The sequence below is a fragment of the Catharus ustulatus genome, chromosome 17, assembly GCF_009819885.2.
Source record: "Catharus ustulatus isolate bCatUst1 chromosome 17, bCatUst1.pri.v2, whole genome shotgun sequence".
NCBI classification, from domain to species: Eukaryota; Metazoa; Chordata; class Aves; order Passeriformes; family Turdidae; genus Catharus; species Catharus ustulatus.
In genome coordinates, this window is record NC_046237.1 from 66,772 (window position 1) to 84,370 (window position 17,599).

At 36.5% G+C, this 17,599-nt stretch overlaps 2 protein-coding genes across 7 annotated transcripts in view; one reads left to right on the plus strand and one right to left on the minus strand.

The window, feature by feature from the left end:
* NCOA3 (nuclear receptor coactivator 3) overlaps nucleotides 1–14,181 on the plus strand; it is a 55,648-nt gene extending 41,467 nt beyond the window's left edge. The window contains exons 14-24 of one of the 3 annotated variants that reach the window (XM_033074899.2): nucleotides 1,086–1,221; nucleotides 2,302–2,490; nucleotides 2,993–3,232; nucleotides 4,626–4,749; nucleotides 5,455–5,626; nucleotides 6,428–6,724; nucleotides 8,246–8,350; nucleotides 8,732–8,957; nucleotides 9,184–9,358; nucleotides 9,912–10,053; nucleotides 11,048–14,181. In XM_033074899.2, coding sequence (XP_032930790.1) covers nucleotides 1,086–1,221; nucleotides 2,302–2,490; nucleotides 2,993–3,232; nucleotides 4,626–4,749; nucleotides 5,455–5,626; nucleotides 6,428–6,724; nucleotides 8,246–8,350; nucleotides 8,732–8,957; nucleotides 9,184–9,358; nucleotides 9,912–10,053; nucleotides 11,048–11,059 — 1,818 coding nt within the window. In that variant the 3' untranslated portion in view covers nucleotides 11,060–14,181. Of the gene's footprint in view, nucleotides 1–1,085; nucleotides 1,222–2,301; nucleotides 2,491–2,992; nucleotides 3,233–4,625; nucleotides 4,750–5,454; nucleotides 5,627–6,427; nucleotides 6,725–8,245; nucleotides 8,351–8,731; nucleotides 8,958–9,183; nucleotides 9,359–9,911; nucleotides 10,054–11,047 lie in introns of those variants that run through there. The other 2 variants (XM_033074900.2, XM_033074901.2) reach the window with 2 other exon arrangements.
* The window catches only part of SULF2 (sulfatase 2), a 91,471-nt gene continuing 87,726 nt past the window's right edge, over nucleotides 13,855–17,599 (minus strand). For all 4 annotated transcript variants that reach the window (XM_033074902.2, XM_033074905.2, XM_033074903.2 and 1 more), the window contains exon 21: nucleotides 13,855–16,576. In XM_033074902.2, coding sequence (XP_032930793.1) covers nucleotides 16,546–16,576 — 31 coding nt within the window. In that variant the 3' untranslated portion in view covers nucleotides 13,855–16,545. The remainder of the gene's footprint in view (nucleotides 16,577–17,599) is intronic.

Sequence of the window (17,599 nt, forward strand, 5' to 3'; positions counted from 1 at the left end):
TTAGTTCATTTGTTGATTTTAGTACTCTTTTTTCTTTCCTTAGATGAGGGACTATATTCTTCCAAATACATATATATTCAGCATTCAAATAAATATATACCAAAATGTATAAATGCATATATAATTTGTATAAATAAATTTTAAAGCTGGAATTCCAAGAAATGTCATGATACAGAAAACTAGGACCATGGAACAACTACTCTGAAACCAGCAGTACACTTGTTAGGAACAGATGTTCTTAAAATTATAATCTGTATATAACATTTTTGTATTTAAGTCCTAAGATTTGGAACGTCGAAGTAAACAGTACTGGTCAGTATGGCAGAGTTTACTGAAGATACATTGATTTCTTAGACCTTGGATTTCCCAATCAGTAATAACTGGGTAAATAACAAATTTAAAAAACCACAATAATTTTTTATATTAGCTACTGGCTGCCTATAAATGAAACATCTCGTAACATTGTTTGAATACCACTTGCAGAAAAGTCACTAACGACTCTGTAAAATAGTACACAACATGTGACTTCAGTACTTGCTCCTGAGATGTAACTAGGGTATTTAGAGAAACTTCTTTTGTGAAGATGTGGATCCACTACGTATTAATTATTTTTTCTATTGAAACTGCTCTGATTTAAAGACAAATTTTTAAAGAAAGTTAGGACTCCAACTGACTAGAAAAACCTGTGTGTAATTTTTGTGTCTTGTAGCGTTTGCTACTATTTTTTATGTTTGATAGACACATTATTTATCTGAATGGTACATGTTCTGTATGTTGTTTGCTATCATTAGTGTTTTTATCTTTGTAATTTGTGATGATTGAAATGTTTATATTCAGAAGTGTTTTTCATTTTAGTTATGTGTGTTTTCTGCTAATTCTCAAAATTACCCACGCAAAATACTCTAAAAAAATGTACTTAAATGATACCTGAACTTCTTTGGAAGTTAAAAGGTAGCTCAAGATAGTATCAGTGAATTAAAACATTTGTCTCCCAGTCATATACTTTAAGATAAGCGAGCTAAGTAAAAAGTGAATATAGCCACATGAGAGTAAATAACCTTGGTATTTTACTGCATCATTTTCAGATGAATGGAGACTTGGATAATTTGGATGCAATTCTAGGTGATCTTACTAGTTCAGAGTTTTACAATAATGCTGTATCTGCAAATGGAAATAACCCTGGAACAAAGCAAGCATTATTTCAAGGAAATGCCCCGTTGGGTAAGGAATTAAATCTGCCACTTGGGTTTAAAGTTAGGGTTTTCTTCTTACCTGATATAAACATAATGGTGTCCTCAAACCCTTAGAGAATACTTTCTTCATCTCCTATATCTTCAAAGACAAATGTAATGCAAAATGGCTAATTATGCCCTCATAGGCTATTATATGTACTATTAGTTGTCTTGAGAGCACACACCTACTATATACACAATGAAATTCCTTGTGTTACGGTTTATTCTGGTTTCATCTAATGTGAATTTCTCAGAGACAAGTCATCAGGAAAGCTGTTTGTGAGTTGTAAATTACAATTGAGAATTTTTATCCCTTACTGATGACTAGGGATATAATATGGGATTGGTGAAAAGCTTCTAATTTCTTTCTTATTCTGTGTGAAAACATCTTGTGACCACTAAATTCTAATCATTGCTCCTCCTTGAATTCAAAAGGAATGCCCTTCCTTAGTAGGATGCTGAGTAGGAGGGGAGGATAACCTAGCTAATAGACCAGCATCATGGCAGTTGTTGCATTCTCTCATGATGCTGGCCATCTCTTGATTATATAGGCAGTGGATTGCTGAGATAACTGAAGGAGGTAAAACATGGATAATGAAAAATATAAAACCAGGTACAAGAACACGTAAGGCCACTGACACTATTGGTTGTGAAGCACAGTGATTTGTGAGTTAATTGTCTGTAGGGGATACTGTGCTCAGGAACACACTATGTCTGGATTCCAGCTGTTCCAAACAGAACCATTTGTTTTTACCTCCATGTGGGAGTTAAGCAAAGTCTGGGCAGTCCACTTAGAGATATCAAGAAGTCTGTAATGCTAAAGACATTACAGAACTTAAATTCAAATGAGCGTCTTTTCTTGGATAGGGTCAAAGGGAAGTGCCTTTGACTTTTTCTGCAAAAGGTGCTAACTGTGCATTCAAAATGGGAGTTTTTGTTGTGAAAACATAAGCAACATAACTGCTTCTGACTTGCTTAAGATCAGTGTATGAGCTCATAAAGAGATGAGACTAATTAATAGCATATTTTATTTAAAATGTACAGTTGCGTGCATCTTATTCTTTAACAGGTGTGAAGAGTCCCCAGTCTGTGCAGACTACTCGCCCACCTTTTAACAGAACCATGTCTTCAGACAGCCCTATGGGCTCAAGTGCTTCAATGAGGAATGTCAATGCGTTCTCCATGTTACAAAAGCAAAACTTGATGGGTGGAAGTCCAAGAATGATTGAAAACCAAGAAAATTTTGGAGCAAATCTCGGTTTGTTGGTTGTATACAAACAGCTCTCATTTTAAAGGAAATAGCTTTTATATTTAAAAAATTGCAAGATTAAAATACAAATTTCATTTAGAAGAAACTTTAAAGAATTTTAATTCTGCCATCCTTAATACTTGTGAATTATTATCTTAGCTAAAATTATAAGAACATAGCTGTTTACTGTCTGTATCATTGCCAGTACTTTAAGTAGTTAAATTATTTTTTACTATTTGGAGTTGTTAGTTTAACATGTTCCTTTGATATATAGAAGCAAGAACAGTTCACAGTGGCAGCCAGTCATTATGAATTTTACATATATTTAGGCTCATACAGTTTTTGTATGATTTAGAACTTGGCCTGGTGAGCTCTAGATGCTTTTGTAGGACTTCAGTCAATTGCTCTGACATTAGCAGGTGCACATGGTGAAATAGCAAAATAATTCTAAATCCAAAATAGATAATGTACTCCAGATAATAAATTTTTCTTTTTCTGCTCTTCATTATAGCAAGTGCTTCCAACAGAAATGTGGCAATGAATCAGCATCAGTCAGGAGACTGGGGTTTACCAAACTCCAAAGTGAACAGATTGGAATCTGCAAGCTCTGCTTCCATGTTGAGACCAGGACCTGAACTTAGAACAACCCTTCTGAAGCCCCCAGAGGGTGACTCTGTGTCTGGGCTGCCTGTTCGCTCTAACAGCATACCTGGTACTAGGCCAATGCTGCAACAGCAAATGATTCACATGAGTAAGTTCTTAGCTTCTTATTGTCTTACATAGCACTATCATTGGTTTCTTGGCAAGCATTCACCATAAGAATTGTCGCACTTTTGGTAAAATGCTAGATTTTCATTGAAAGAGTTTTTGAGGTAGAGATTCTTATTGTTCCCTATGACATTTTATGACTTTTTGGTGATGTTCTTGTTTTCTTCTGGAACTGTGTGTCTCATACACAGATCATTTGTTCTGAGTCCCAAGATGGCAGAGGGGAGAGGTGATTTCTGTGTGTTTCTTTAGTGCAGTACTTCTCTGCTGAATTCCAGGAAATAAATGGCATCTGTGATTCCATTTGTGAAGATACTAGCATTGTGGTTAATTCTATTCACCCTGTTTGGTATAGTTGTTTTTTTATTTTTTTTTCTGTTAACTTCTTGGTAGTCAATGTCTTTTGAAGTTTTGCTCTCAAGTATTTCAAAATTCTTTTCACGTGGAGTAACCAAATTTCATATAAAGTCACATTGCAAATAATGTTTTTCTTCAAAGTCTCTCATGTTTGCATGGGAGAAAATAAGCTGTTATGTCTAAAATATTGACAGTCTTAAAGTCTGTGGATTTTTTTGTATTCTATATGTCTAACAAAGGTTTAGTCTAGAGGTAAAATTCTCCAGTCTACCATGCCAATATCAGTATGCCCCAAACCAGCTTAAATAAACGGCATTCCTTTCTTACCAGGGAAAGCTACCAGGGCTGTCACCAGTTCTGTTAAACAGACTTACTATTTCAATGCAACAAATGCATATAAGATTAAATACAGAAGAAATTTGTGCAGTCCTGACTAAGTCAGAGTTTTCCAGCTTAGCTTCCTAAAAATCACTGATGCTAGGTGATTCATACAGATACTGGAAAATAATGGGATGTTATAAACTCTCCTATGTAGTGCTGTATGTCCCTGGATAGGTAGAGAGAAGAAAGTACTCCCAAAGAGCAAAATGTTATGTACTTCGTGTTTCTTTTGATTTCTACTCTGTATTGGAATTTAAAATGCCAGATTTTGATGTCACTATGACAGTGTATGTTTGCTGGTAAGCAGATGTCGTTGTCCAGAATTGTTGTAGGGGGGTTTTTTCATGTAAAGTGCTGTGTCTATCATGCTCCACTTCAGAGGCTAAAGGATTAAAAATAGCAATTCTGCTCTAACAGGGTAGTGGGTCTAGATCACTATGTGCTGTATTTAAATCTGTGGTCTGTTTTATGTGAGAAATTATCTTGACTGTGAGTTTGTGTGTATACACTGTAAAACATGATAATGGAAAGCTCATGAAGCTGCTTGACAATTTGTGTGATCATCCTAATGTGAACACTAGGACAGCAAGATGAGACCTTTTAGTCTTTAAAAAATACACAGATGTTTTACCTTGCAGGGCCAAATGAGATAAACATTGACATAGGGAATCCCTATGGACAACCTGGACCTTCTAACCAACCTGGATTGTGGCCTGACAATATGATGTCCATGGAACAAGCATCACGGAGTTCACAAAACAGGTAGAATTGGGGAAGGTTTTAAGGTAATTCTAAATACAACTGTTTGCTGTCTGTCAGAAGAATTTAAGACCTGGAAATAAAATTGTGTAGAATACACAGTGGGGATAACAGATCAGAGCTAGAATTCCATTTCTGGAATGCTTCAGAAATGTTTCCATTTCTGATGGTGATCTGCCACTGGATATTTTTTTAACTCAGTTGCACAAAAGGCATTGTTAACAATCTATTAATCCTTGAGTTGGGAGGCACACAAAAAAGAAATGGGAGACTCTGAAATTGTATCTCTGTGGCACATGGGAGAAACCAGGAGAAAACAGAATTTATATGTGTTCAAGGATGCATGGAAGGTAACTGGACATTAGGACTTAGGTCTTACTTAAGTCTCACTTCAGTCGTGTGAGTGACTATAATACTTGATCATACCCAGGTCAATATATTATATAAAAAGTGTTGTTTTCCTTGTAATGGTTGAAATGATTTTTTTTTCACTGAAAGAATGGTCAGGCATTGGAATGGTCTGCCCAGGAAGGTGGTGGAGACACCATTCCTTAATGTGTTCAGGAAATGACTGGATGTTGCACTTAGGGCTACAAGTGTGGTTGGCAAGGTGGTATTTGCTCAAAGGCTGGTCTCCATGACCTTGGAGGTCTTTTCCAACCTTATTGATTCCATGATTTTAGTGGGGCTTTTTTTTTTAATTTATAGACAATTAGTTAGAAGCTCTTTGGATGATCTCTTGTGTTCGGCACCAAATGTGGAAGGCCAGAATGATGAAAGGGCGCTTCTGGATCAACTGCACACACTACTGAGTAATACAGATGTCACAGGTCTGGAAGAAATTGACAGAGCCTTAGGAATTCCTGATCTTGTAAACCAAGTAAGTAAACAGATATTTTGGCCATTTATTTTCCAAAGAACAATATTATTTTGTTATTTGAAAAGAAAGTGAAGAGGGCCTCCTCATCTACTTTGTCTCCTCACTTCCCCGTGTTCATATTCATACATTTCCCTTTGGAAACCTTTGCATTGACTGGTGATTTTCAATGGAGAAGCTCAGTATGGATTATGCATGACAAGAAATAAAAAGTGTCATATTTTTACAGAAGTTTAATGTGTAATGCCTTGGTTTATATAGGTGGAGTTTGGGGTGTAATTCATGATAATACTATAATAACATAAAACATAACATAACATAAAACATAACACATAAACATTCTGTTGGGTTTCCTTACTAGTTTGCTGTCAGCTGCGTTTAGGTTGTGGATTATTTGACTGGCAGTGATGTGGATGCTTCCCTCTCCTTCAGTTCCAGGTTGAATTTGCATGGCTAGCAAATAGGAAAAAGAAATTCTGTGAGTAATTTGGAAGTTGCTAAGACCCACATGACACTATCATTTGTACAGATAGCATCAAAAAGTGCAGAAGGGCTTGAATGGTGACACTGCTTTGCTTGTGTATGCAGTGTGCAGCAAAACTGATTTTAAAAGGAATTATTATTATTATTGTTCTTAATCACTTTTGCTATTTCATTACTTTGGAGAGAGAACTAACAGTAGCTGTCCATGCTATGTTCTACCCAAGAAATTTATGGATGGTGTATTATGCTGTGTTAGCTTTATTGCTTCTTTAGGAATTCTATATATATGGCTAAGTGAAAGCACTTCTTTATTTGTTGAAGGGACAAGCTTTGGAACCCAAACAAGACTCATTTCAAGGTCAGGAATCTTCAGTTTTAATTGACCAGAAGCCTTTGTTATATGGTCAACACTATCAAGGGCAAGGGGCAACAATGCCAGGAGGTTTTAGTAACAACCAGGGACAACAGCCACCTTTTAATTCAGTGATGAATCAGATGAGCCAAGCAAGCAATCCTCCTCTGGCAAGTATGCACCCCCAAGCAAACGTGATGAGACCTCGGACCAACACACCAAAGCAGCTACGCATGCAGCTCCAGCAGAGGCTCCAGGGACAGCAGGTAATTTTTTGCTCCTATATTTACACTTACTTCATGTTTCAGAATAGAATCTCTTGCCCGTGGAATCGTGTTGCTTTACGTATATGACAATGGACATTACAACAGATGATTGAGAGGGTGGATCTTTTATTTTGGCAGTGCTTCACGTTGAATTGCCTGATGGCTGTAGGAGTGGAAGAACACTTATTAGGACAAGTATTTCTCCTTTGTCAGCCTCCCTAGCTACGGATTGGCTTCATTCATGCAGCACATGAAAGGATTGTTCATTAAAACAGTGCTTTTGTACAGTGCAACTCTGCATGATCTCTTTCTCCGTGTTTAGTATTTTTTCGGAACCTCGCACGTAGCATTAAATCAGAGCTGTATTTCTTCTGTAAATCAGGTGTTACTTCTTTCTCACTGTGTTTTCTAACTAATCATTTGGGCTTATCAGTATATGGGTTTGCTTTCCATTTAGTAATTTGATGTCATTTTAGGTATTTTCTTCAGATGAAAGGTGAGAGGATAGATACAACCACATAGATCTTAACACTAGGTTGAAAACACTGCTTAAAAAATTGGTGCACAATTTCAGCATTGAATTCTCCATGTGGAAATGCAAGCTTGGTACTAAATACAGCGTACAAATTAAACTAGGAAAACTGAACTACTGCTGTGTGACACGATGTGTGAACAGGTTACATGCAGGTAACACCAAGGCAACAGCAACACACAGCTGAAGTGCAAAGGGTACATTTATTCCATCATCTTGGATTCCAAAAAACAGATACACATGCACATTTTAGCAGGGGCAAAAAGCACCCAGACCTGAGTCTTGCATTCCATATCAAAAGGGCCTGGAGCATACACAGTTCTTTGTCAGGCTGTAGTTTCACATCTCCAAACCTCCTATCTCCCTTTCCCCTTAAAAAGAGGCCCAAGTCTATAGGAAAGGTTTTTAAAAGTTATTAACAACGTCCTGCTGTCTTTTGTAAGAAAATTCTATTTCTTCTCTGTAGACAGACAACATCCTAGAGCAACCACAAATACCTGAATTTTCTCATCCACAGTATTTTCTGACATCTCCCAGGGGCGTGGTTGGTCCTTGACAAAAAACAATTCTAAAACCAACTTCTTTTTCTCTCTCCTTGCCAAGCTTCCATTTTTCAACCCTTTCCTTTTCACATTGCCATGGAATGGCAATGATAGGAAATACTGTGTTCTTTCTTGGTTTTCTGTGACACTAACTGTTTGAAACAAATAGATAGTCTGCTCTTTATTCCTAAAGTGTACTAATTTAAAGGGAAATAAAAAAACCAAAACCAGTTTATGCTGCACTGTTTAAAGGGTTTTTCTTTTTGCATGTTTGAGCTGTTTAAAAAATAGTTTGGTTCTTCAGGTACATCAGACAAGGCAAAAATTAACCATTGCACTTTATGGATTCAAGAGGTCTCTAAAGAAAATGTTTTTGCAGGAGTTGCCATTACTTTGTTCAGATACTGTTATTTTCAAGCTAATAGTGCTAAAATATCTTTTTCCAAGTTTATGAATCAGGCCCGTCAAACGCTTGAAATAAAAATGGAAAATCCCATCAGTGGTACTAACTCTGTGATGAGACCAGTTATGCAGCCACAGGTGGGATCCCAGGTAAGTATGTACCACAGTAGCCATCTGTTTCTTCTTTCATAGCTTTACAGCATTCCTCTTTGGTTTTGTTCCTCTGTATAATTTTTTTAAAAAAGAAACCCTTTTAACCTTACCTTTACCTTGATTTACAGGGGGATTTGTTCATTAGGTCATGCTGTCAATTCAGTATGCCAAGTTTTTCCATGTAAAATACCACCATTTGTTTAGCACAAATGACAATTTAATAAAAACTTTTGTCTTAATATTTTGGTGATTATTTTTTGTACTGGCTGTGGGTTTTCCTTGACTTGCTGGATCTTAGGAATGAGTTTGATTGACTCTGCCATGATTTTACTTGTAAAAACATCTTCTAATATGATTTTTCTTCTCTTTGGGGGATAGCAGCAAGGTTTTCTTAATGCTCAAATGGTGGCTCAGCGTAACAGGGAACTAATAAGTCACCATTTTAGACAACAGAGGATGGCAATGATGATGCAGCAACAACAGCAACCTCAGGCCTTCAGTCCACCACCAAATGTGACAACCTCAGGAAGCATGGATAGTGCTTTGACAGGCCCTCCAATGGCTCAAGTTCCTTCACAGCAATTCCCCTATTCACCTAATTATGGTACTAGTACTAACATGTTTGGCTTTTTTTTTTTTCATTTGTCTGGTTTTTCTTTTCCCTGTTTATATTAATCTAAACTACCTAAATACCAATCATTCTGAAAAATGGAATATACTGCTACAAAAAAGGACTTTTCCCCTTCCAATCACTGCAAGAAGATAAACTAGAAGTACTAGGTGATGATAACTGAAGTGCACTGTATCTGTCTCCTTTGTTTTATTTTAAGGAATAAACCAACAACCTGATCCTGCATTTAGTAGAATATCAAGCCCTCCCAATTCAATGATATCATCAAGAATTGGACCCTCCCAGAACCCTATGCTGCAGCATCCTCAGTCAGCAACAATGTACCAGCCCTCAGAGATGAAGGGTTGGCCCTCAGGAAGCATGCCCAGAAACAGGTGAACCTCAAGATTGAGATTACAACCTGTTTCTCAAAAAGGATGTTTAATTTCTGATGGAAGTAGAAACTGTGTTAAATAGCATGTAGTGGGAAGAGGATTTGCAAGGTGAAAAAGTAACTGTCTAGCATCTATATGGTCCTTCATCCTGCTCTGGTTTAGGAAATAAAATAATGAAGTGCATTTTATGCTTATCTTCATTGATTCATATTGGAGCTCTACAATCTTTGTAACTAGAAGCAACATTTAGTCTTTAAATATTAACTTCATATTTAAAGAAAAAATAACTTGGGGGAGGGGGTGGGGAAACACAAAATATCAAATAGTGTGACAGTGGATAGTACAGCTAAAATAGTAGCATATACATACAACTGTGTATTTCTGAAAACTCAGATTCCTTTTGGGAGTTTCCAAATTAAACAGATACTAGGTAAAAATGGGTAAATGTGAAAATAGTTTTATTTTTCATGTGTTGATAGCTGGTGCAGGGAAAGCAGTACATCAGTGTGTAAACGTATTGGAAGGTAATTTTATTTGTCCTTTTGTACTTCAGTTCTTTTCCCCAGCAGCAGTTCAGCCATCAAGGTAGCCCAGCAGCGTACAGTATGATGCACATGAATAGCAGCAGTGGCCATATTGGGCAGATGAGTATTAATCCCATGCCTATGTCAGGACTGCCTATGGGTCCAGACCAGGTAAGTTGTACATCAAGACTGATGAAAACATTTTGTGTCTCTTTATGCATTGATTACAGTCTGCTGACATCCATTTCTTTGGCATAGTCCTGTTCTCATCTTGTTTGTATTTGCATCTGTAGGCCTATTGATTTTATGTCCTAAGAGATACTTTCTTTTTGATGATACATAAGCAAATTCACAATGAACCCAAGCTGTGTGCTGGCATTAGCTGTTGACTTTGAAGTATCATGGGTAGGATCAAGCCTTAAACTGCACAAAGGATGATTAAATACTTCTGAACCTGGAGAAATCACAGAAAAAAACCCATGGACCTCCTGAAATGCATCTGCAGCCGATGTTGAAAGTTATATTTAATAACTCTTACGAGTCAGGCTAAGACTCCTGATAGTGCAGCATCCTTCTGGCAGACGCTGATAATGACACTTGCCCTTACAATACCTTAGAATAACTTGTGTATGCATATTTAGAAACTACGGAAAATTTAGACCCCTCATGTAAGGTGAAAATGCTAATAACAGGCACTGAAAGAAAACTGAAATACAAAATTTTTGTACACTTTGCTACAATCTTTCCACAAAATACCTAGAATGAGCAACATAATACTGACATAAGCTGAATCTATTCAAGTAGAAAGTACCTCATGAGATTTTGTCCAGCATACCTGAGGAAGCAATCAGAATAATGAGGACTTCTGGGTGATAAGTGTTGTTTTGGAGGACTGTAATGCAACAAATGCCTTTTATAAAGAGGAGAATATAAAGATGAAATGTCAGATTTTCCAAATCTACAGGACATAAAGATACCAAATAGTGTGTAGGAAATTCTAGGACAGCATTTATTCTCTAGAAATTTATTTTCAAAGTGGAGCCACTAAAAAGCTGTTCTGCTTCTAGGCATTGATTGTCAGTAGCTTGTTCTTGCAGATGCAGTACATGAACCATTTCTTTCAGCAAAGATGTCTTCTCTGATGAAAGTATCTTTTCTTTAACAGAAATACTGCTGACATCTAGAACCACATCTTCAAACAAGAATGGCTGAATGCACTAGTGTAAGAAAGGAAAGTGACACATTCTTCATGGCAAGTCATACTGGGCTTACAGAAACCAGTGATAAATTTCCTCATCCAGATGAAAACAAAACAAAAAAACCCCTACCCAACAAAAATACATTTTAATAGAGGCAGTCTGTATATCACTATATGGTGTGGGGTACAATAAAAAGTCCTTAATACTTTTGGCAGTCTTCTTCTAGGAATGTGAATTTGATAATGCCATTTTAATAATATGATGGGTATCTGTTTACTGTAGCTGTCTAAAGCCCTGCTTTAGCCCAGGCAAACAGAAGTGCCAGTGACACACCAAGTGACAGTGGTAAGAATTTCCTGATTTCTCTAATAACAGTATCTGACAGAGAATGTAGCTCTTAGCCTTGACTCTTTTATATGAATTCCTGAATATAGATGCTACTTTTAGTCTCTTACCCCAAGAGTCAGGGATTTCCCAAGCAAAGTAGCAGTGCAAAATCAACTGGCACAAGCTAGTCCAAAATCCTGTCTGTTGAAACCACAGGTGAAAAAGAGAGGATAAACAATTTAAATTATTTAAACACAATTGTGACTAATATTTACATAGTGCTGTGCAGCTGAGTGCACTTTATAGAAGACTATATAATGGATTAATGCAATGTCTTTGATAAGGACTTAATATGAAGGTAGGGTGTACTCATGTTCCTTCTCAAACACAATCTCTTAAGAATTATTTGAAAAGACTGCATAATGTAATCTTTTCAGTGTATGGAAATTAGAGCAATAATCTTTAATTTTTTTTGAAAATAACTTCAGAAAACTCAAGGCAAGACACTGCAGTCAGAATTTTGCCGTTTTTGTGAATAAATTTTGTAAATATGATCTCTAAAATAATGTATTATATATATATGAATTTGTAGGTCACTAACTCGTTTTTGCAGAGTTTGTGAAGCTAAATATTTAACAAAATTGATTTCTGGAAACAGAGTGTAGTTGAGGTCCAAATGGAATTTTTTAAAATTAAATTTAAGGACTTTGAGGCTGGGTGACTTTGGCCCACGTATTTCTCTTCTTTGGTCTTCAACACTTCATTTATTTTTACATCTTTAACATAGAGCTTTTTATAAAAAAAAGACCGGTTGTTCAATACTTTCTCCACCTTTGAGCACTTTTGTCGCATTTCTTTTTACCTAAGGCAATTTGACACGAAGGCTCTGCATTTTAAGATCTTACAACTTGTCAGGACAGACATGTCTGTCTGTAATAGGTTGTCTTTTCCATTGATGAATCTGGATTGAGTCTTTTTGGTCAATTTTAATGAACTCTAAATGTTCTTTGAAAATGTTTGTCTGTTGCAAAATATTTCTTGTTATGTAACACCCAGAAATCTTTAAGGATATTAAGCCACACTTCAACCAAATGTCTACACCTCATTGGATTATTCTAATAGTAATGAATGTATTTTCTAGGCAGATTTCTGTCATAGCAGTATTTAAGTCTGGTTACATATCATTTGCTGATAGCATGGGGTTTTATTTTCCCCTCCATTTTGGGTGCTTGAAATTAAGATCTCTTTGCACTTTTTGCAGTTACAAGGAATTAAACCGCTAAACCTTCATAGGGTATGACCCAGAAATGTTTAAGATGTGTGGTGCTTCTGTTCTGTTGTTCATTGTGTAATGGAAAACTGATTTCTCCCAAGTGAGTAAAAGAAACAAAAAAACCCCAAAACTGTGTTCCTTTTTGCTTATTCTTGGTACTGTTGGCAAGAGGAGGTTTTATTGTTCAGAATATTCAGTAGTCTTCCATTTTAATAGAAGTAAGTTTCAATAGAAATATTCTCAAAAACTCATCCTCAGTGCCTAGTCAGCTGTGTTTCAAAGGGAATGTAGAGTCAATTGATCTATTTCATGCAACCCTGTCTCTTCCACTAGTACTCAGTATATAGATTATCACAGCATTCATTTGAAATTTTCAGTCCAATTACTGTGTGTTTATAATGCAAAACTTCTAAGACCCTAAGGAACTTTCATTTTTTCATTTCTTGGAACATGTGTGTTTGTTAAATGCTGCTTACTGAGGGTGAAAGGCAACAATCCCTTGCTTTTTATATCAAATCAGAGTATAACAATATTTATATTTTGTAGTGGTTCATTATACTGACGGCAACTACAAACACCGGTTGCTTTCATTAGGTGAGCTCTTAGATATACTGCTATATACATCTTGCAGTACAATTATTTTTTTTTTTAATTAGTAATTCTATTTATACATCTATGTATAACTGGTACCTACGTGACATTATAAAGGTTCATCCTTTTCTCATCTGTTTAGAAAGTTGTAGCTTTCCAGTACCTACTTTTTTATCTCAGTGAAAAGATTTTTAGTTTAAACTTGATGAAGGGACAGGGGGCATTTTTAAAAAGCATTGACGCCATCTTTCCTGGCAGCACTAAATACTACTTCTAGTTTGGAATCTGTTGACATTTAGTTACCATCATCAATTTTGCTTTGGTCCTATAGCAGTAGATTTTTCTGAATGTTTTTTTAAATAAAACCTATGTAACATTATTCAGCAGTAAGAGATGAATTAGCTAGTACAGCAACCTCTGATCACTGTTGCACAAACTAGTGTTGTTTTGCAATCTCTGTTACTTTTTTGATCACAGAAATCATATGTTTATTAAACTCGTGTGTAGTATACCTTTTTCCTGGCCTAAAGTACTGCTTCCAAAGTGAGAAATTCAGACCATGTTTCTGTCACAAGACAAAACTTGAATGTTGCACCAGTTAGCACACCTTTTATTATAGAATTTATGTGCAGACCACCAGTTGACAAAATGATACAGCAAGTGTGAAATCGTAATTCTGAGAGCAATATTTTAAAAAATTCTCAGGAGAAGGCATATGGTATTGAGAATTGCATCTAAGTTTAGTTTACATTTTAAGTATTGCTTGAAATATCTGTTCCTTTATTTTGCAAAACAGAGAAATCGTGGGGACTGATTTATAAAAGGGTTGGTTGTAAGGTGTTGCTACCCTTCTGGTTTTTGTGTTTGGATGTTAATACTGTAAATAAAGATTTCTATTTAAAATCAGAACTTAGTGACACTGTGTGAACAAATACTTTAAGGCTAATTATCCAGTAAAGGTCAGAGAAAATTCTCTATCAGTGATGAAAACTGTGTATAAAGAATGATTTACATAATTATTTACATTTTATCCTAGTTGGCTGTAAAAGCTGAGGGAGTAACAACTGAGACCTTTCACTTATGAGACACAAATTTAGCAGTGACACCAGCTAGAATTTAGGTCTTTTTCAGCTTAAATAGCAAGCTTTAGAAGAGCTGAAAGAAGAGGTGGTATCTTTCCCCAAACTTAGCAATAACATACCTTTCATTAAATAGCAGCTGCTTCTTGTGTCACATACAAGTCTCACAACTCAGTATTTTCTATAAAGGGACAAGGTAACTTTTTCAACCTTCTGTCTGACAAGTAATAGGCGCAGTAAATCTGGCCCTGCAGGATTTTAACAGTCACAACCTCACCTGGCCAGAGACTAGGCTAAACACACAAGGGCGTGTAAGCTTTTAAAAAAAAATAACCTCACATTCTTTCTGTGTGCACCCTGGGAATGGCAGATGGCTAAAACTTTTCTCTGGAACGCAGCAAAAATGTGAGGGTCTTGAGGAACCTAGTGTTTTTGTTACTTACTTTTATGGTTCCAGGATCTCATCATCTAGTGGATTTTTCTGATAATCCATGAAACTTTTAAGCTGTTACAGTGAAAATACATGGCTATATGAAGACAGGCATTCAGATTTTACTTCCATAATTACAAAAAGCTTGCCAAAAAGTTTTGGGTAGCATATTGGACTTATACCACATGTGATACAAGTAAGTCCAATCTTACTTAGCATATACAAAGAATTCCACTTCTGCCTTTTGAGTGGGATTTTTTTTTTTCTCATTCCTAAATTCAAGTCCATTTTTTTGACTAGGGGTTGTGATACCAAGGATCTACACGCCTGGATATAATTCCACTTGATTTTCCTAACTGCAAAACCAGGAAGGATTTCAAAATAATTTCCATGCTGTATTTTTGCACTGCATTTCTACAAGGACAAGTTAAGTTTGCATTTTGAAAAAATACCTCTTTGTTAGGAATGAAGGCCACAGTTGGTTGAGTCTATCCCATGAGCGCCCTCAGGCATTTGCCTTTAAACACAGGTAGCAAAATAACATGAAACAAATGATAAATAAAAATCTTGCCACTAGTGCCTGTACTACAATATATGTAATAGTGTTCTTATGAAACTACTCAAATAAATTCTGTACACTGTGCTTCCTTAGTAAAATTATAGGTTTTTTTTCTCTGTGAAAGTCTTTGAACAGTAACTGTCATTCAGAACATTTTTTTTACAGACTAGTATAACTAGATTATTGACTACAAGTATTGAACTCTCAAAGCTGACATTTTCAAAAATAAGTGTAAAAGTTACACTGCTAAGCAAACCCTGCCTTCTCAAAGGAACTGTTCTGATTTTGAACATACAGTATAATATTACCACATAAAAAACCTTCATACAAATCTGATTTTGTTAAAATTTAAGATGTATATTTACTGAAACTTTCAGTACCTTTAAAAATTAATAAATTCTGGCTTAGCATTTTGAGAAATGGTGTGTGGGCATTACACTTGTTTTTATTAACAAATTTCTTCACAACCTGAAGGAATTTATTTTCAAACAGTACACTGATCAATATTTACACAATCCCTCCAAAAATCCAGCATCATGTTAGTCAAGATTTTCTGTAATCTTCATAGAGGTGACAATATGATGAACAAGTAGATGTGGAACTAAAATGTATCCTCAAAGGAAACTGAAGAAATTCCATGGTGTTGAGAACACTTGGTGCTGCTGACTTCAGTTCCTGAATCTTTTCAAAGTTCTTTTCAACCATTACCTTTACCCCAGTGATAAACAAAAGCATCTTGTTTTCTAAATCTTAATTTGGAATTTTACTTGGCTTTGAAGTTTTTCTTGTGACAACTAAAGACACAGATGAGCTGGAAATTGTTTCAAGGTCCCTTCAACAGTCTGTGTAAACACTACTGCAGTTGCAGTCCTCTTTGGGATGTGGCTGGGCTTCCTCCTCTTGTCAATTTCTGAATCAGCGTTAGTTGTGTCTTCTTGAAGTAAAATGCCTTTTGAAGCAGGTGAGGTATAATCCAAAGTAAAAAAGCAGGTACAACAGGGATTTTCAGAGACCTGTATTTCTGGCAGCATTTCCCATAATTTCACTGCTTCTATTCAGCTCACTCAGAAGTGCAAACATTCTATCTATTTCAGCCTCAAAGTTTATCCAGTCCTTCAGGTGAATGTTACAATTCATTTAGTCTGTACTTGGATTCAAGTCCTGGTGCATTTGTAGCCTCACGGAGGTGCAGCAGCTGGGGGAGCTTAGCCCTCCCAGCCTTCCCACAGTTGTCCTCTTTAAAATAAAATAAATGCAGTTTAGTGTATAACGTTCTCGTCGAAAGTAGTAAGAAAGGTATTTTTAATGGTTCCATGCAGTAAAAAGCAATAGAAACACCAATAAAAGCATAGCAGGTGTGTATGACAGAAACAATCCAACAATGTTTGAAACATCAATCAGTATAAAACTTGTTAATTCCACCTTCATTTTGGTTCAAAAGCCAGTCTTAGATATCTTCAATCAGAAATTAAACCACTGCATTATATGAGCAACTCCTCTCAGGCAAGATGACCAGACTGTGCCTAGGAAGGGACTGGTGCCTGTGTTTTCCACTGCACAGTTTGAGAGCACTTTATGATTTTTAATGAATTGAAGTCTCTGCCTTCTTTTTAAGGGGAGATTTAGGAACAGTAATGGGCAACGGTAACTTTTTAATATACAGTAATTTCACAATTATAAGCTGCACTTCCAGGTGCCAGTAACTTTTCGTTCTTTGTCCATACATAAGCCGCATCTGATTATAAGCCGCATGTTACAATACAGAGTGTGATAAAAGGTGTCTATTCTATCACCATCTGTTGAGGGTAGGGGCAGTGATCCTTATCTCTGTGGGAGATATTTCTGCTAATGAGCCATCCATTGAAACCAGGCAGGGCATAGTTCTTTATCTTTCCACAACCCATCCTTCCTCCAGCCAGTCATTTTCTGCTCATGGCCATTGAGTCCCACTGTGGCACTGATAAAATTACTGCATCCCATTGGGAGTTGCTCCAGCCAGGGGGAAGAGCCTAACATTTCTTACCAAAATAAAAACAGAGGTTTTGGGACACTGAGGGAGCCCCTTTCTCCACTGGACTCCAGAGGAAAACCGGATTTCTCCACATCACCACTGGACCTCCGGAGGGAAACTGCACCTTTTACAGGAGCACTGCTCCAGCTGAGCCACATCTGTCACTGCAGGAGGATGCAGCCACCATGGAATGGGACTGCTGCCAACACCCTGCCTGACAGGGTGTCAGGTTGTACTCTGACTGTGTC